Source organism: Furipterus horrens, unplaced genomic scaffold, assembly GCF_987537825.1.
Source record: "Furipterus horrens unplaced genomic scaffold, mFurHor1.1.pri manual_scaffold_4, whole genome shotgun sequence".
NCBI classification, from domain to species: Eukaryota; Metazoa; Chordata; class Mammalia; order Chiroptera; family Furipteridae; genus Furipterus; species Furipterus horrens.
This window is the reverse complement of record NW_028327174.1, coordinates 106,204,938-106,224,450: the sequence shown is the minus strand read 5'-3', so window position 1 is coordinate 106,224,450 and position 19,513 is coordinate 106,204,938. Positions and strand designations below refer to the sequence as shown.

Sequence of the window (19,513 nt, the reverse complement as noted above, 5' to 3'; positions counted from 1 at the left end):
CACTGTGTAGTTGGGTCTCACGCGCCCCCAACTGGGGACCTGAGGTGCAACCTAGTCATGTGCCCTGACTGGGAAACGAACCAGCGACACTTGGTTCACAGGCCGACGCTCGATCCACTGAGCCACAGCAGCCAGGACAATGTGCTATTTCTATCAAGAAAGCATTGTCTACTCTGTTCAGAAAATTAAGTTTAGGAAAGGTTTATAATTATATTCCTATACAATATTACTTTTGAATGTGAACTTGTGAATTTATTTTTTTTCAAAATAATGACAGTAAAAATTTTACATGGCCTGTGTTAAATTATTACATATTCAAATGAGGCTTTTCCAGTAACAATGGGGATTAATACAGAGCTAGAATTAGACTTTTGATTTTAAGTCAAAGGCACTAACCTTCCTATAAATAACAGACAACTGATATTTTTTAAATTTGATTACTTTTGAAAATTGAGAAAGAAAAAGCTTTACTAAATTTTGGACATACATATTTTCTCCAAATTTTACATTTAGTGAAATAAGAATATCTGCAACAGCTCAGTTAACATCAACAGAAAGCTTCAAAAAAGTATTCAGGCAAAATATTTTTTTTTTATTGTAGGCAATTATTTAAACTGCATATTTGGCTTTATGCATAAGTCACGTGGGAAAAACATCCATAATGCAGTTAGGATTTCAGTATCTAGCTCTTGTTTCCTTTTTTTTCCCGAGCAATGACATTAATGGGATTTTGCTTTATAAAAATGGGGGCTTTCTCGGGAGTTACTTGTAGTTTCCGAGCTGAATGGCAGAGCGCACATAGACGCATCGGAAGGTGGATGGCTGAATCTCCCAGTACTGAACTGGGTTGCTGAAGAGGCTCACTCCCGAATAAGAAGCCTTTTTGGTGTTGTATCCAGGGGGGCAGAAGTCATTAGATCCAACTGCAGAGATATTGTTGTTATGAAGGTAGACAACCTGCAACATGAAGTAATGGAGAATAATTATTTTCCTCTGAATATACCGAGGTCCCTCATGTAAATACTTTATTCTTTTTCAGTATCTTCATTCTCTAGTTTAAATACTGTAATAATTTTTTAAACCAAACTTTTGACTTCTCCTTCCTTTTAAAACTTTCTTTTCTCTTCCTTAGTCTCCTCATTTTGGTATATGGCTTCTCAATCTTTTCAGATCCTCAAGCTAAAATCATTGTCATTATCCTTGCTCCTTATTTTCTGTTATACTGTCTGCCCAACCATCAGCAAATCCTGCCAGCTTAAACTTCAAAATGTGCATATAATCCAGTTCTTCTCCCCATATCTACTCCCAAATCCTTCACCAAAGCTGCCATTATCATCTGGATTATTGAACTTGCACTGATTTCTCTTCTGGTTTCCTCTTTCACCTTTCTAAAGTTCCTTCCTTTCTTCCTCCCTCCCTCCCTCCCTCCCTTTCTTCCTCCTTTCCTTCCTCCCTTCCTTCACAAAGCAATGATTTTAAAAAGTAAGCCAAGTTATATCTTCTTTGTCTTAGTATTCTAGTGTCTTTCCATGTTGTGTAGAATAAAACCCAAGGTTCTCACATTTGGCTTCCATATCCTACACGATCTGACATCCTTCTGCTCTGACGTCATCTTCCCTCACTGTTCAACCACCCTGGCCTACTTGTTTCTCCACTAACATGCAAAGCATGGTTCCTCCTCAAGTTGGCATACACTGTTTCCTCCACCTGGAATAATCTCTAAGATGTCTTCCAGGCTTTCTGCCTCATATAAATAATTTCTCCTTAGCAGACAAGTCTTCCCCAACCACCCCATTCTGCCATTCTCTATCCCAAATACACTTATTTATTCTTCTTTATAGCAATTATCACTATATAGTATGTTATATATTTATTTACTTTTGTCTGTTTTCCTTATCTATAATAAAAGGAGAAAAATCTCTTCTTGTTTTGTTCCTGACTGTATCTCCAGTGTGTACTGGAACAGAGTAGGTATTCAATAAATATGTGTTGAAAGAATAAATGAATGGATTCATAATAATTTCATAAATTATGTCTATATGGAATATTATATTTTCAGAGCAAAGATAACAGAACTTTCAATAAAGTTATACAAAATGAGGAAGTAATATATAGTAAAGAAAAAGAAGATACGCACTATTGAAATCAAAATCAATACAAACTAAAGAAATAGCTAAGTGTCACAGCATTTGGAATAAACATACCTATAAGTTTTTTAAAAAATGTATTCTCTGTTGCAAATTATACTCTGTAAATATGTTATAGTTCATCAGACTTTTTTTCTGAAGTATGTTTACGATTTTGTTCAAGATAATGGTAATTTGTTCATAGATTTCCTTAGGGACACTAAATATCAGACTAAGAAAAGGATTTTAGAAATGAGTTTTTTACTTCCATTATGTAGATGTGAATTCTGAAGAACAATAAATGACTTGGTCATAGAACCATACAATCAAGGCTAAAATATAATGATATGTAAAGCAACAATTTCTGAAGCAAGCTATAAAATCTATAAGGTGTTTCCTTAAAATAATTGACCTGAAATACTGTTCCACCTACCATACCAGTCACACTCACTTGTTGGTGAAAAGGGCCTCCTTTAAGAAAGAGTTTATAAAGAGAACAGTAGACATCACCGAGGAACAGGAACAAGGGGTATTGAAATAAAAACAATATCTGTATTTTTCTTTTATGATTCTCAAACTATGAAAATTTCTTGTTGTCATTTACCATTATCTATTTTCTAGCAGTGATTAGCAATAAAGGGGAGGGGTGTTTGACAAGAGTGTATGGCTAATATTGAAGATGAGAGAAGAAAATATCAAGACATAAAGCAAGTATTAGTCTGTGTAAAAAGGAAATTAGATTCCCAACTCATTTTATGAAGTCAATATTTTCTAATATTAAAGCCAGACAAAAATCATCACAATACAACTATAATCAAATATCTCATATAAATATAGACAAAAACTTTGACAAACTATAAGAAAATTGTACTCACATGTAAAAAATTATACATCAAGACCAATACCAAACATGATTTATCTTAGAAATATAAACTGGTATAATTGATTGTCCAACCTCTCTTAAAATAAGAAAGAAGGCAAAGATGTCTCATTTTATCACTTCTATTCAATGTCGCACTAAAGAGTGTATCCATTGCAATGAAATAAGAAAAAGAAATGAAAAGAATTTAGATAAAAAGAATATTAAAATTGTCTTCATTTACAAATGACAACCTCTGAATATAGAATATCCAAAGGAATACATAAAAAATATAACTATAACTAAAAACTATTTCAGCACAGTACTAGAAGATCAATATAAAAAAAATCAATTTCTATATACTAGCAACAAAAATGAAATTAAGCTAACAATTCATTCACAACAGCATAAAAAAACAGAAATGAACTTAATAAATGAACCATAACATTTGTACCCTAAAATGACAAAACATTGTGAAAAACAAAAGATAAAAGAGAGACATTACATGCTTGGATATTACATGTTTGTAAATTGGAAGACTCAATATTATCAAAATAAAAATTCTCCCCAAATTGATTTAAAGATTCAATACAATTCCTATCAAATTCCTAGCATACTATTTTAGCAGAAATGAACAAGTTGATCTTAAAATTACATGGAAATGCAAAGAAACAAGAATAGCCATAACAAAAAAATAATAATAATAAGAAGAAGAACAAGGTTGGAGTACCCTCACTCCCAATTTCAAAACATAATAAAAAGCCACAATAATCAAAACATTTAAAAATCAATAAATGCGATTCACCACATAAATAAAATGAAGGATAAAAACCATATCATCATATCAATAGATGTAGAAAAAGCATTTGATAAAACACAGTACCCATTTATGACAAAAAAATCTCTCAGCAAAAAGGGAATAGAGGGAACATATCTAAACATAATGCAGGCCATATATGACAAACCCACTGCCAGCATCATATTCAATGGGCAAAAAGTCCAAGTGTTTCCTTTAAGTAAGGAACAAGACAGGGATGTCCACTTTCACCTCTCTTATTCAACATGGTACTGGAAATCCTAGCCATAGCACTCAGACAAGAATATGAAATAAAGGGCATTCAAATTGGAAAGGAAGAAGTAAAACTTTTTTTTTTCCCCACAGATGACATGATACTGTACATAGAGAACCCCAAAGATTCCACCAAGAAACTACTAAAACTGATAAATGAATTTAGGAAAGCAGAAGGATACAAAATTAATATCCAGAAATCAGTTGCATTTTTATATGCCAATAACAAAGAGAGAGGGAAATTAAGAAAGCAATTCCATTTACAATTGTTTCAAAAAGAATAAAATGCCTAGGAATAAACCTAACCAAGAATGTAAAAGAGCTGTGCTCAGAAAATATTAAGACACTGAAGAAAGAAATTGAAGAAGATATAAATAAGTGGAAGTACATGCCATTTTCATGAATAGGAAGAATTAACATCATTAAAATACTTATACTACCCAAAGCAATCTATAGATTCAATGCAATTCCTATAAGATTCCAATGACATATTTCACAGAACTAGAACAACTATTTCAAAAATTTATATGGAACCACAAAAGGCCCCACAGAGCAACACTGATCCTGAGAAAGAACAAAGTTGGAAGAATTATGCTACCTAATATCACATTATACTATGAGGCCATAGTAATCAAAAGAGCATGGTACTGGCATAAAAACAGACACATAGATCAATGAAACAGAATAGAGAGCCCAGAAATAAACCTACACCTTTATAGTCAAGCACATACAATGGGGTAAAGATAGTTTATTCAATAAATGGTGTTCAGAAAATTGGGTAGATGCATGCAGAAAAATGAAACTATACCACCTTCTTATGCCACACACAAGAATAAATATAAAATGGACAAAAGACTTAACTGTTAGACAAGAAGCCATAAAAATCCTAGAAGAAAACATAGGCAGCAAAAATCTCAGGCATTGCTCATAGCAATTTTTTATTGGCTATATCTCCCCAGACAAGGGAAACAAAAGAAAAAAATAAACAAGTGGGACTACATCAAAATAAAAAGTTTTTGCACAGCAAAGGAAATCATCAAAAAATATAAATACAACTCACAGAATGGGAGAACATATTCACCAATACATCTAATAAGGGGTTAATATTCAAAGTTTATAAAGTACTTACAAGATTCAACACCAAAATAATAAACAACCCAATTAAAAAATGGGCAAAGGACCTGAATAGACACTTCTCCAAAGAGGACATACAGATGGCCAATAGACATGTGAAAAGATGCTCAATGTCACTAATAATCAGAGAAATGCAAATAAAAACCATGATGAGATACCATCTCACACTTGCCAGAATGACTGTCATCAATAAATCAACAAACAAGTGCTGGCAAGGATGTGGAGAAAGGAGAACTCTTTTGCACTGTTGGTGGGAATGCAGACTGGTGCAGCCACTGTGGAAAGCAGTATGGAGATACCTCAAAAAGTTAAAAATGGATCTGCCTTTTGACCCAGTGATCCCACTTCTCGGAATATATTAAAAGAAACCCAAAACTCTAATTTGAAAGAACATAAGCACCCCATGTGAATTTCAGCGTTATTTACAATTGCCAACATATGGAAGCAGCACAAATGTCCATCAACACATGAGTGGACACGAAAACTATGGGACCTTTACGCAATGTGATACTGCTCAGCTGTAAAAAAGGAAGAAAACGTTATCCTTTGTGGCAGCATGGATGGACCTGGAGAACATTATGCTCAGTGAAATAAGCCAGTCAGAGAAAAACAAATACCATATGATTTCACTCCTAAGTAGGAATATAGTGAAAAAAATGAATTTTAAGGAAAATGGGGACAGACTCATAGATAGAGAGCAGAACAGCAGCTAGTGGGAAGGGCATAAGGGGAGGAGGGATTGAGCAAAAAGGGAAAAGGACTCGTGGACATGGACAACAGTGTGGTGGTTGCTGGGGGAGGGGGAAGGGTGTATAAAAGGAATAAATGGTAATGGAAAAATCTCAATAAAAATTAAATAGAATACAAAATAGGTGTAGTGCTAGCATTCTATATAATAAAATGCTCTTTGTCAATATACATGAATGAACTTCTAATAAATGCCATGACATGACTGTTCTAAAATCATTATGATAAGTTCACAAAGCCAGACACAAAAGCCACACATTATTAGGACTACATTTATATGAAATGTCCAGAAAAGGCAAATGGGTAGAGACAGAAAGAAAATTAATGATTCTCTGTGTCTGGGGATGAGATTGAGAACTGACTAGAAAATAATAGGAGCATATTTTGAGAATAATAGAAATGTTCTGAAATGGGATTGTGATGTTGAACAACTCTATAATTTTTCTTAAAATAACTGACCTCCTATATATTATAGAAAAGGAAGAAAGGTAGGTAAAAGCCCTTGGTGCCTGTAGGAAGAGGTGTAAAATGCACATATATAGACAAGTTAGATATGGAAAACCAAGAGTGAGGTGCTTGAATGTGGGACCCTGTGTGAAAGCCCATGAGATTTGCTGGTATTCAACAAAGACTTCAAGCATGCTTTATTTATTTTTTCTCTGTGATCCACATTATGAAATGCATTATATATTGAGGTTTGGTATATATAACTCTGTACATATGAAGCAATTTTTAAAATACCATATTTTTGCTCCATAAGATGCATTTTCCCCCAAAAGTGGGGGGGGGGTGTCTGTGCGTCTTATGGAGCAAATATTGCATCACAGACCATGATGTGTATTACCTGATCTGGGGTTCCCAGAAAACTAGAAGAGTACTTGACTTAAAGTCTCTCCTTATTTGTTAATGATGGTGATCATGGTTCTTAATACCACTGTTGACTGCTGTTCACTTTATATGGTTGAAATATTATTCTTATTAAATATTTTAGTACACCATTTGGTTTGGATTTTTTTTTCTTGTTTTCCTCCTCTAAACCTAGGTGCATCTTATGATCAGGTGCATCTTATAGTGTGAAAAATATGGTAATGAGTGTTAGAGTGATATTTTCTTTTATAGTCAATGTATTCTATTCCATCCCACCCTGCCCCATACCATCACATTTCCTAACTGTTTCTAATGAACCCATGAAGCTGATTTTATGGATTTAATAATGTGTTCAGACTAACATTTGGAAAAGAGTAATCAAGAAGGTAAAATGGATTACTCTGAGATCTAAAATGAAAACAAAAACAAACCAAAAACAAACAAACAAACAAACAAAAATTCACCACAAACTAAAATCCTGACAGTAACAACAATAGCTATTCTTAAAGGTCTTCCAAATGGACTGCTTTTACTTGTGGCTTCACACCCTGCTTACTCACTTCTCTGTCATCGTCAAAGACCCACTGAAAAAGAATTAGCACGAGATAATGAAAATTGAGGTATATCAATTAAATTTGGAGTTTCATCACAACTCAATAATAAAAATAAGTAATTTATTCATATGGTTGAGAGCAGAGTAAAAGATAAATCTATCTTAAACCCCAAGCATTACAACTGAGATACTAGATTACCAAAAGGACAAATTTATAAAGTAATTTTCCCTATAACATAGTATTCGTGTCAAGGTATAGTTTCTGAAACCTGGCTGGTTTGGCTCAGTGGATTGAGCATCGGCCTGCGAGCTAAGTGTCGCTGGTTCGATCTTCCAGTCAGGGCACATCAGAGAAGGAAAACTCTGATTCCAAAAAACCTCCGCTGCCTTGCGGCATACCTCTTCAGGGGAAAGGCTAAGGGAGTAAACCCCAACAGAAAATCCGGAGCCGGAGTCCCTAAGGCGGTTTGACATTGTAGTCAACACCGGCAACTCCTGCGGCGCACCTGAAGCCAAGCTGTATTGACTCCGTCTTTCCCTTTGACCCTTCAGCTGCGAAGAGAGGGGGGGTCTGCTGCATGGGCAACAGCAGACCCTCCATATCACCCTGCCCAGGCTCTGTAGCTTCAGCTTCACTGGAGAGGACACTCCAGCGTCATCGCAAGATGTCGATTCAACACGGGAGGAGACAGATACCGTGTCACTCCCGAGTCGGACTGCACAGCCATTCTCGGCGGTGCAGATAGACACTTAAGAAGCTACACCGTCGTCTCTCGAGACGGACGGCTGCCGACGACGATAGTTTCTGAATCACCATCATTGAACTAAGTACCTATGTAAATCTCTGAAATAATTCAAATATGACCTTCAAAAAGCTGAAAGTTTAGATAAAATAAGCAAATATGTAAATTCTATAGAGCCCACATTACTGAATTTTAAAAAGATATATATTATTTGCATAATGTGTTTGTTTAACTCCTCAAAGTAACAATAGAAATCTTATATTGTTATAAATAAAATTATTATTACAATTTAAACTAATAAGCCTGTCTTCCATTTATAGATTTACAGATCACAAAGCTCTATTACCACAGTGGACCATTGAGCCATATCTTCTAATCCTGTTGAATGCATTATAACTTGATAATTGATATAAAGTTAATTCAGTCGTACTGCCAGATAAACATTCCCTTTTGACCTATATGACATCTGCTGAAGCTATAAGTTAAAACTACAATTTTATTCCATATCTATGCATCACAGATTAAATCATTTCTTCTGACAAGTATGTATTTATTAAACTGATCTGTTACTTGAAACAACCCTGCCTAATAAAAAATATTACATTCTGGAAGCAAGTACATTCAAGGCAATAGTCCTAATTTTTAAACCTATAAAACTAGAATGACTATTTATGTGAAAACATCAAAAATATCTCTCTGCAAAATGATTTCTAGGCAGAGCTTCCTACCTCCTGGCATCCCAGTGGAGAGTTTGCTCCCTAGATATTCACAATGGTTAGTGGCATTGCATTACCTGGATGTACTTATGTTCTGCCAGCCCAGCAGGCACTTTGATAAGCTTGTTGTTGTTCAAGTGAAGTTCCCTCAAATGAGGAGTATTGGCAAGAGAGCCATTGTCAACAGCGGAGATGCTGTTGAAACCAAGTCCCAACCTACAACAGAAAAGAGGAAACAAGCTCATCTACCACACATGGATACCTTCTTACAGACATGTGATTAACCAAGTCAATGAGAAAGGACATTTTTCACTTTTGCACTTACTCTTCCCTCTGCCTACAGTGCTTTTTCAAACTTGCTGAAGCTGGACAAAGTCCAAATGTTCTTAACATTTCATCTTCGAGTTTACCCTCTTTAAAATTCCTCTGACAGTTCTAGACTAAATAGGTACCATTAGTAAGTGCTCAGATACAACAAGCATCATGTAGTCACTTTCTTGTAAAACTCAAGGGATTGCGTCCCTGTGCATCTTTCCTTGAGAATAGTGACTATCTGGTGGTATACTAAGTACTCACACAGAACTTAATACAATCAATGAATAGCTGTTGAATTAATTTCTATATATAACGAATGTAGTGAATTCATTCTGGAAAAAAAATAAAAGGAATTCTATTATCATTTCGGTTACTTAGGAAATTAAGCAATTGTATACTTATTGAATGCATTTATTTGTTGAAAATAAAAGGCATAAGGTTCGAATGGTTCAATAAGTTTACCTTCCAAAAAGGTTAACATAATTAGCATCTCCCACTAGTTTGCAAGAGTTCATGAATGACTATCTGTTACTGTCAGAATGTAGCAGGTGCTAACATCCCTGATTTCTGACTCTGATCTCTGACCTACATCTCTAGGGATGAGGCAAGAAGATTTTGAAAGAGGGCCAGAAAACTCCAAGGGAGAGAAAGAGGAAAAATCTATTAGGTTTCTTCAAACACAGTGAGAGACTAGGGCACATTTTGTAGCTGTCTGCTTGCCTTTAGCTAGTCCTGACCTTTGAACCCTTTCAACATTTCAATGCTGGCTTAGGGAACCAAAGTCTCCCAATTTTTATCATGACTTGTGACTTGGTATTTGAAATAACTGAAGTTAAAGTGTACTGATTTTAGGCAATTAATAACACAGTTGGTTTATCTTGGGTTTAGATTCTTAACCTGGCATCTTGACTCAGAATATTTTGGTTCTCCCTTGGTCTTGGGCATTCATCTCTTTCCTTTCTTTTTATTTCAGAATCATGTTTCCTATTTCTTACAACATGCCAAGTTCCATATCCATTTTGGGCTAACACTTTCTTAGAATATAATATTCTTAAATAATATAGTCAAGGAAACTTTGATTTTAAAATAATTTATTTAAGTATTCAAGAACCTAAAAAAAAAAAAAAAGTATTCAAGAACCTAATCTGTTCAAGACATTATCCTAGGGTTGTGAGGGCAAGAACATAAGGCTCAAAAAACCATAATTCTTTCTATTGAAATATTCCACTTAATTAGGGAGAGATGATATAATAATATAGATTATGATATATATAATGATATGTATGTATATAATAAAAGTGAAGTTTGATGACTATATATATATTCAACAGTACCTGTGGATCAAGGACAGAGTGATCCTTGATGACAACTGAAAGAGTTTTTCAGAACTCTCCTCTATATTACTTAATTGGATTGTAAATATAGGAAGATTATAGTTAGGTTAGAAAACAAAAGAGGCAGTAGTGATCATTTATCAGGGGGAAAAAAGTGAAGAAGAGCCAGACATTTTGAAAATCTTGTTTACTCTACCTTAAGTATCTAGGGACATTTTAAATTCTTCCGAATAAGAATCAGAAAATCTCATCATAACTATTCCAACTCTATGCTGTGGTGTGTGTTCCATATCCTGGTAGCTTTCATTTTAATGTACTTTCAAATTCTGGACACTGTGTTATAATTTGCTATCCTTCTGTTCAATGCAACTAAGTTAGAACATAATGAACAGACTGATTTAATTAAATACGTTGTAATAATATATACCTTAATCTAACAACAACAGGGTATTCATAAAATAGGAGGCTGACCTTGGTACTTACAGTAAGTATACTATTTCATTAGTGTTTTTTTTTTTTTTAAAGAAATAATTGGGCTACTTGAAGTTTGAAGTTGTTATAAACAATAACAAAAAATGTGCTGCAGTCAAAAATCAATCATGTTTCTAATTCTGAGCATGTAGGTACTAATACATCTAGCAATTTTACTAATAGAATTTCACGAAAGATTATTACTTAGCCAAATTATTTAGTCCTTTCAGGCTAGCTGCATCAACTTTGGTAATTTTGTTGCCGTCGAGATGTAATTCAGTAAGGGAAGGAGGAAGACCTGGAATATGGACACGAAACATTAAATTAGCAGATAAACATAATTATATGATGTAGAACTATGTAATGAGGACATATGCCACTTTCTAAAAGACATATGGTTCCAGACAATTTACTTTTCATTTTGTTCATTAGTGTTGTTTTTCTCTTTTTTCTTCATCCCATTTATAATAATATATGCTCTTGGAAGTAGTATGAGACCCTTTTTATTCTACTTTTCTCTTAGATTTAGTTTAACAAAAATATTGATTGTGCTTATCAAACAGATTTTCCTCCCCTAGGAATTGTTAGGATACAATTGTAGAACTACACTGAAACCCTGAATCTCATTAGGTTCTCAAACCTTTGTTAATGGGCTAACACTGTTATTGACAAAATATAATAACTCTAAAATGAAGAGATGAGCAGTTGAACTATAATTCAGATTTCATACACTATATAAGTTAACTACTTATTTGATTATCATTTAAAACTACCATTGATATACTGGCCTAGTCTTAATCAGCTTTTCCATAAAAATATCAAATGCCTCTCTGCAACATGGCTGTATAGGAGGAGCTAAAGCTTCCTTAGGCTCTTTAAATCAAGCCTGTTTCTTTATAGAAGCAGAGTGAAGAGACCTATAATCCAGTGATCTGCCATAGGTAGGGCACCTGGGGAAATCTTTTTAGACAGAGTAGCCACTAAACCTCCAGGTGGTACTTGAATAGCTAGAATTTCTAAAAATTTAGTAGTACAAATGAAAAACTTTAAATATTTTATTTTCATTTGCTCTTGTTATCTGAGGAGGTATTATGTTTTTATCCAAATTTTTAAACAGCATATTGTTCCACTTAGAAGAATAGCAACAACTACAAAGAAAACTGCAAATTGGTTACACATAGAACTAACATCTGCTTAGCAGAAAGTATTGGTTATCTGTCCATTAAGAACATAATTGGAAAATTACAGGTTATGTTTGGTCTAAAATTTTCATTGCATCTCACTGAATTCTGTCAAGATTGTCTATTTATCATAACATTTTACTCTATATTTGACTGGAAAATGACTATTTGTTTCTCTATTTATGTATGAGATGCTAAGGAAAGGTTCTACTTACTTATTGTACGTTTTGTGCCAAACACTGGGATTAGCACTTTTCTTAAATTAGCTCATTTAATTATTTCATCATTTAAATTATTTTTATTTATTCTATTTTATAGATGAAGAAACATAAATTCAAAGTTACAAATGTTGTAGGTTATCTAGCTATTCGTTGGCAGCCGTCCGTCTCGAGAGACGATGGTGTAGCTTCTTAAGAGTCTATCTGCACCACCGAGAACGGCTGTGCAGTCCGACTCGGGAGTGACACGGTATCTGTCTCCTCCCGTGTTGAATCGACATCTTGCGATGACGCTGGAGTGTCCTCTCCAGTGAAGCTGAAGCTACAGAGCCTGGGCAGGGTGATATGGAGGGTCTGCTGTTGCCCATGCAGCAGACCCCCCCTCTCTTCGCAGCTGAAGGGTCCAAGGGAAAGACGGAGTCAATACAGCTTGGGTTCAGGTGCGCCGCAGGAGTTGCCGGTGTTGACTACAACGTCAAACCGCCTTAGGGACTCCGGCTCCGGATTTTCTGTCGGGGTTTACTCCCTTAGCCTTTCCCCTGAAGAGGTATGCCGCAAGGCAGCGGAGGTTTTTTGGAGTCAGAGTTTTCCTTCTCTGTATCTAGCTATTAAGTAGGGAATATAATAAGTTCCCAGATGGACAAAGGAAATGAAATGACAATTGCATTATTCTCATCAATAAATATCAGGAAATCACAATCCCCGGTGGAATAAGGAATTTCAACCACTTGAATTTCCTTATAATAAATATACATGGTTTGGTAAACTATTTATATGAGTAAAACAAGTGAAAATATATGTAACAAATGCATAAATTTTCTTCCCTATCACCATGAGAAGATGTTTTTAAAATGTAGTGTCTCTAGAACACCAATTGTCATCACATCTGCCATTCTTACCTAGTTTCTAAGTGTCTCCCTTTTGGGGAGGTCAGTTTCCCAAAAGGGAAGTCCTAGTCAGGAGGAAGTTTGCCTGTGGAAGAAAACTTTGCATAGGATAGAGGAGTCAAATTTATAATGAACATCATTGGCCCTAGACACTGTAGTATTTATCCAAAAAGCCTAAACCATAGTAACTTTTTTTCCCTTTTCCATTTTAATATAAAATATATTGACATTTTACTTTGGGCCAAATACTACGTGTTTGTATTACAAGTCTTACATCTATTAATCCTCACCAACACTCGAAGATAGGTGTCGTTAATATGTCCATTTTACAGATAACAAAATGGAGGTTTTGGAGATGTGGAATAATTAGCCTGAAGTCAGAGAGCAACTAAAAAGGCTGAGTGAGGCCTCTCATTCAGATTGGTCTAACTCAAGTGTGAATTTATAATCTCTCCATTTTATTCCACTGCCTTTCTGTTTTCCACAGTAATGGAAGATAACATGTGGAAATTAAGACTCTCTGAAAATTGGTTATGTCCAAGCAGAAGGGTCTCATCCTAGGGAATGTACACTCTTATATTAGATAGGAATAAATATGCATGGAGAAAGGACTTAGTATGGGAACAGAGCGAAATAAATGGTCAAACACAGGAGCTCTGGCATCCGTCGAGCACAGCCCTGGCTCTGCCACTTCCTAGCTCCACAACTTGGATCACAACTTACTTAATCTATGTAAGCCTCATTCTCCTCATTTATAAAATAGGGGTAATAATATTACTTACAGAGGATTGTTTTTAGATTCATATAACAGAAGCCATGAAAAGCATTTGGCACAAATAACAACTTATGAAAGGTATTTGGCATATGTGCTGAATAAAGTTTGGTGACTATAATTTTAATATTATTAAGTATTTACTAAATAAAAGCAAGCTAGAGATGATGAGAAAAGAGCACCCAGTACCGAAAAAAGATATGAGAGGGTCTAAAAAAACAGACCACTAAGTGATAAAATGTGTTACTGGGGGATATTTAGGCAGGTTCATTAAGGAGAGAAAAACCAAAGATTGTTCTTGATACAACCCATCGGGAAGCATGAAGCAGTGGAAGGATCTGGACTTTAAATTCCAGCTACTTTTCTTCACTCCCTATAGCTCTCTAAGGCAAGATTTTATATATATATATATATATGTATATATATATATATATATATATACATATATATATTCAAGATATATGAATAACTTTATATATATACAATAAAATACAACATAAACTATATAAAATATAAATATAAATATACTAACTATATATAATCCCTGCACTGGGGATAAACAAGTCAAAATCTCAATATGAAAGTGCTTTATGAACTTGAAATCAATCTCTCTTCTCTATGTATCTCTCCACATGCGTAGTTGCTATTATGAGTTAACAAAATCCTCCATAGCAAAAAAGACTGTGGAGAGGGCAGGGGTGGTAAGAAACCATTCTATGGAATATGTATTCTCAAGAGTTGAAGTTTTTATGAAAGCACAATAAAGGGTCATTGTTTTCTGTGATCAAGTAGCTGCATTTTCTACTCAATCTAAGAATAAGATATCTAAATTGAGAAAGGCCAGACTGAAAGGAAAATTTGAGAATATAGAGTGGTTTTTGTGAGACTGAAGAACCTAAGATGGAAAATGTGAAAATTAGAAGCTATTTTTGGTGATCTGATGCCTTTTCTGATTTACAAAGACTGGCTGGGTTATGCGCCTGTCCTAGGTAGCTCTTCATTCCCCCAGGACTGTGTGCTGATTGCGATTTAACTGTTGGGCTTTGCTCAGGCAATAAGCTCCTTGAAGGCAGGTTAAGTGTATCCTATTCACTGTCCTGTCTCCTGTGTTTGGAACTTTGCCTTAGCAAAATGAATGTTCAAACCATTTTTAATGAACAACATAAGGTAATAATCTACTATGTATCTATATGCAAGATATTCCTCTAATTATTTGTTTAATTTTAAAACAACCCAATGAGGTGGATATTAATATTATTTTAATTTCAAAAATAAAGATATTGAGGCACAGATTTTGATAACTTCCAATTAGTGACAATTTAAAGTCAAGTAAACAGACTCCAAAATCCACACTCTTTATAACAAACAACTGCCTCTATTTAAATAAGAGTGGTCACTATGGATCCTCTTATTCAGAGTAGTAACTGGAAAATGCTAAAATGGAAAGAAGTTCACTAAGAGATTAGGGACTCAAAGTAGAAATTGGTTCAATTCAGAGGTACTTTTATGTCTCTCTCCCTCTCTCTTTTAACAAAATACCACTAAGGCACTCTATTTCTTAAAATAACTGTATTTTTTTTTCTCTGTGAAATCACAATTCTATTATATAAAGTAATTGTACATTAAGTTATATCTTAGAAGGGACTTTATAGGTAAAAGAGCCAGCTCATCTCTACAATGAGCTTAGTTGGCCCAGTAGTCAGCCAGGCTCAGTGTAATACTTCTAGGGATAGAGAATTTACTAAAAATGAAGACGGCTCCTTGAGTCTTCATTCAGATTTCCCAAACAATCTTTTTTAAAGTATGAAAGCCTTTGGATTTAGATCTCCAAATTGCTTTGGAGAATTTTCTCTCACCTTGAGGGATGGAGGTGATATTGGTGTCAGCAATGCGAATGTAGGAGAGCTTCTTCATTCCCTGGAAGGCTCCGTTATCAATTCCTGAGCTCTTCAGAGGGTTGGTGCCCAGTTCTGCAAATGCAGCAAGTGCAGAGCTTATAGAAGACAATTTTAGGATATTGCAAGTCAGAGAGTAGTGCCTGTCTCAACAAGGAATTGAACAGAATGTTGGTTCAATAACATCCTGACTGAAAAACAAAAGAGAAATTAAAGCAATGCTCCTCAAAGGGATAGCAAAATGGGGTAAAAATGACCCTTACTAAAATAAACAACAAATAACAAAAACAGAAAAAGCACAAATGTTTATGAAAGAGTAATAGTAGCAAAAACAATAACAACAAAATTAAAGGTATATACACAACTTTGCCCAAAAATTAATAAAAGCAAGTATTTACATATTACATTTATATGGGACTATTATTTTCCTAAAATATATTAAAATGTTACATAATTGGAATCTAACATTTTTTAAACCAATTATAAATTATAATTTTGTCATACATAGTGCAAAAAATTAGGACACATTTTTTAAAGCAAAGACTTTATAGATGTTCCAGATAAAACCAATTCCCACATGAAAATGCATCCTCAAATATCTCTAATTAAGCACTACTTAATTATGTCCTGCATCTTGGAATGTAGAGCTTTCTCTACATTCTAGACCCCAAAGACAAGAAACAGAAATGCTGTTGTAAGGAACAGATTCAAAATCCCACTTCTCCTGGCCCTGCTCCTGCCATTCCTATAGGCTTAAGACATGTAAGTTCTTGCTAATTTACCTTCCTGCAGCTAAAGCTTACTTGAAATCTCCTAAGGTGAAACTTGAATCCTAGTCTTAGAGTCATAAGAATATCTGTACCTATGACGATCATCTGGTTCAGTCCATTGAACACAGATTTTTTCACTTTGGTGATCTCATTCTCATGGGCACGCAGCTCCTGAAGAGTTTTGGGCATTTTTTCTGGCAATTCCTTCAGCTGATTCTTGGACAGATAGAGTCGTTCCAATTTCACCAAAGGTGTAAATGCTCCAGGGCTGATTTTGCTAATTTTGTTGTTGACCAGAATCAAAGCCTGTGGATAGGAAACGAAAACAACCTTCTCTTAATTCCAAAACCTTCCATGCATACCTAACATGAGTGTGGAGTTTGTTCATTTTATTGATAGAACTAGCAGAGGAACCTGCGGGGTTGCAAGAAATCAGTAAATATGAATCAGATGTGATTCCTTTAAGAAGTGTATGAAGACTTGAACATTAGGAATAAAGGGGAAGGAAATATAATGAAATACATATATATGTGGATATATATATATATATATATATATATATATATAAATATATATATATTTATATTGCATTGGCCAAAAGTTCATTTAACTTTTTTCTGTAAAATAAGACACATTTTTTATTTTCACCAGTAACTTGATTGTTTGGCTATTTTGAGTAAGTCGGCTATGTTGCTATTGGCTTCTAGTGGGTAAAGACCAGGGGTGCTGCTAAACATCTTCCATGCATTAGACAGCCCCACAGCAAAGAATTATTTGCCCAAAAGGTCAATTTACCAAGAAACTTTATAAACCACTTTTGACACATTTGATCAGTCACATTACGTTCTCCAGACACTTAACAAATCTTTTGAGTGTGTGTGTTTCAGTTGAGTTTTTACCTTTTTTGAAATAATAGAGCATAATATGCCAAAAAATGTTGGGTATTTTCTTCCACTTTCAATATGAAAATGGCTGCACAAAAATTCACCAATTTTAATAAGTTTTTTAAAAATGCAAACAGATATGACAGCTTTTAATAATACAATCTAACAAAGGTGTTTTGAATGGAGTTAAAGACAACTAAGCACGACTAGAGCCATCGTATGGAAAAAATACTAAAACTTTTTGGCCAACCCAATATATAATATTAAACAATATATAATATTCCTAAAAATTGAAATTACTTCAGTGAGCCAAGATGCCTGAAAAGGCATCTATCCATTCCCCAGTTTTCAACCTCTAAATCTGTCTTCATTGCCTGTTGTCATGGATTCCACTACAGGAGGGTGGCACCAATTTCTATTATCACCAGCAGTGCAAGACAGTAAAATTTTCCTGAAGCCTCAAAAAATTAGACAATCTGTTTCAAAAGTTTGCCAAATTAGTACATTATGTTGTAGTTTGTTGCTTTCTTTTGCATTTTCTTGTCACTCGAAAGCTTTAAAAATTCTCCATTCATTTTACTACCATTTACTGTAGTTTTTGGAGGGAAGCACTTACCTGATCACAATACTTTTCATTTTTGTTAAATTTAATAATTGGTTAAGAGAATAAAGATATAGGTAATATGATACTCAGAGCCTATCTTTTTCTTCTATTTTTTTTTGCCTGTTTTACATGTAAAGGTTTTATATGACTGAGTATATTAATATTTTTGGCAACTTTTTAAGTTTTTGTTTCTGAGTTCTCCTAATACGGGTAATTACTTATCATTCATTATTGCTATTCCAGTAGCTATCGCCAATCTTATTTTTGTACTACCTCATTGTCTTTCATAGTCTATTTGTCTATAGAATCATACTGTTTTTATTATTTTAAATATCTTTATCAACTAATCCTAATTAACAGAATAGTTTTTATCAAGTTCTTAAAAACTTGCATTTTCAACTGTAGTACACATTTATGCATATATGAAAATGCAGAGGGACAAAAAGGGAACTAGAGTAACAGAAAAGTGATAACTTTCAGTCTCAGAAATACAAGAATATTTTTTAGAATAACCACTGATTAATTAAACCATGTACATTCTCATGTAGATCACATTATTTGACTAGTTAAAACTTGTTACAAGTAACATGATTTTTATCTAATCCTAAAATATGCATTGGTAATTAAAACAAAATCTTAAGAAATTCCAATGAATATTACAGACAGTTCAAAAAATTGCCAGGATTTATAAGTCATAGAAAATTTATATTAATAAGGAAAATGCCCAGGAAATCAGTAAAAGCCAGAGCCAGAGATTCAGAGGACTTGCATCATTAAAAGATACCCCAAATAGTGGATGCTTAATTTTAAATGCAAAGGAGATCCTCAATTGCCATCTGTGGATGAAAATTCTGAAATCCTGATATAATTAAATACATTAAGCATGGTTTGAAAATATATTTTATTTGATGTTAAATGTTAAAACCTATTAATAAATGAATCAACCTGAGGATGCATTACCTGCTATTCCAGGTAATAAAATATTACCTATTTGACTAGTTAATAACTAGATGATCTCCGTACTTGTGAGTATGTTGTAGTAATAACTGCTGATGATTTCAGGGCTAGTATGATATTTTTCCTCAATTATTTCTTCAGTAAAGTGGAAATAATAGGAGCAACTCGAGGGTCGTTGTGAGGATTAAAAATAATAATGTATACAGACTGCTTCTTTGTTAAGTTCATTCAAATATTATTGTTAGTTGTAAGTTTTAGTCTAGTGAAAAGCATCTCTGCTTTCAGAAAAAAACAAATTTGAAAAATAAAACAGAAAAATTTGGTCATAATAAAGTAACATTTTAAGGGCTATAAAAATTAAAACATCTAAAACAGATCCACACATGAGAAAGTTACTCGTATAGTCACAGT

At 34.1% G+C, this 19,513-nt stretch overlaps 1 protein-coding gene across 2 annotated transcripts in view; it reads right to left on the bottom strand.

The window, feature by feature from the left end:
- Positions 1-226: 226 nt before the first annotated feature.
- DCN (decorin) overlaps positions 227-19,513 on the bottom strand; it is a 39,822-nt gene continuing 20,535 nt past the window's right edge. For both annotated transcript variants that reach the window (XM_090273895.1, XM_090273896.1), the window contains exons 4-8: positions 16,750-16,963; positions 15,849-15,962; positions 11,139-11,232; positions 8,892-9,030; positions 227-957 (exon numbers count right to left, since the gene is read on the bottom strand). In XM_090273895.1, the coding sequence (XP_090130021.1) occupies positions 763-957; positions 8,892-9,030; positions 11,139-11,232; positions 15,849-15,962; positions 16,750-16,963 (756 nt within the window). In that variant the 3' untranslated portion in view covers positions 227-762. The remainder of the gene's footprint in view (positions 958-8,891; positions 9,031-11,138; positions 11,233-15,848; positions 15,963-16,749; positions 16,964-19,513) is intronic.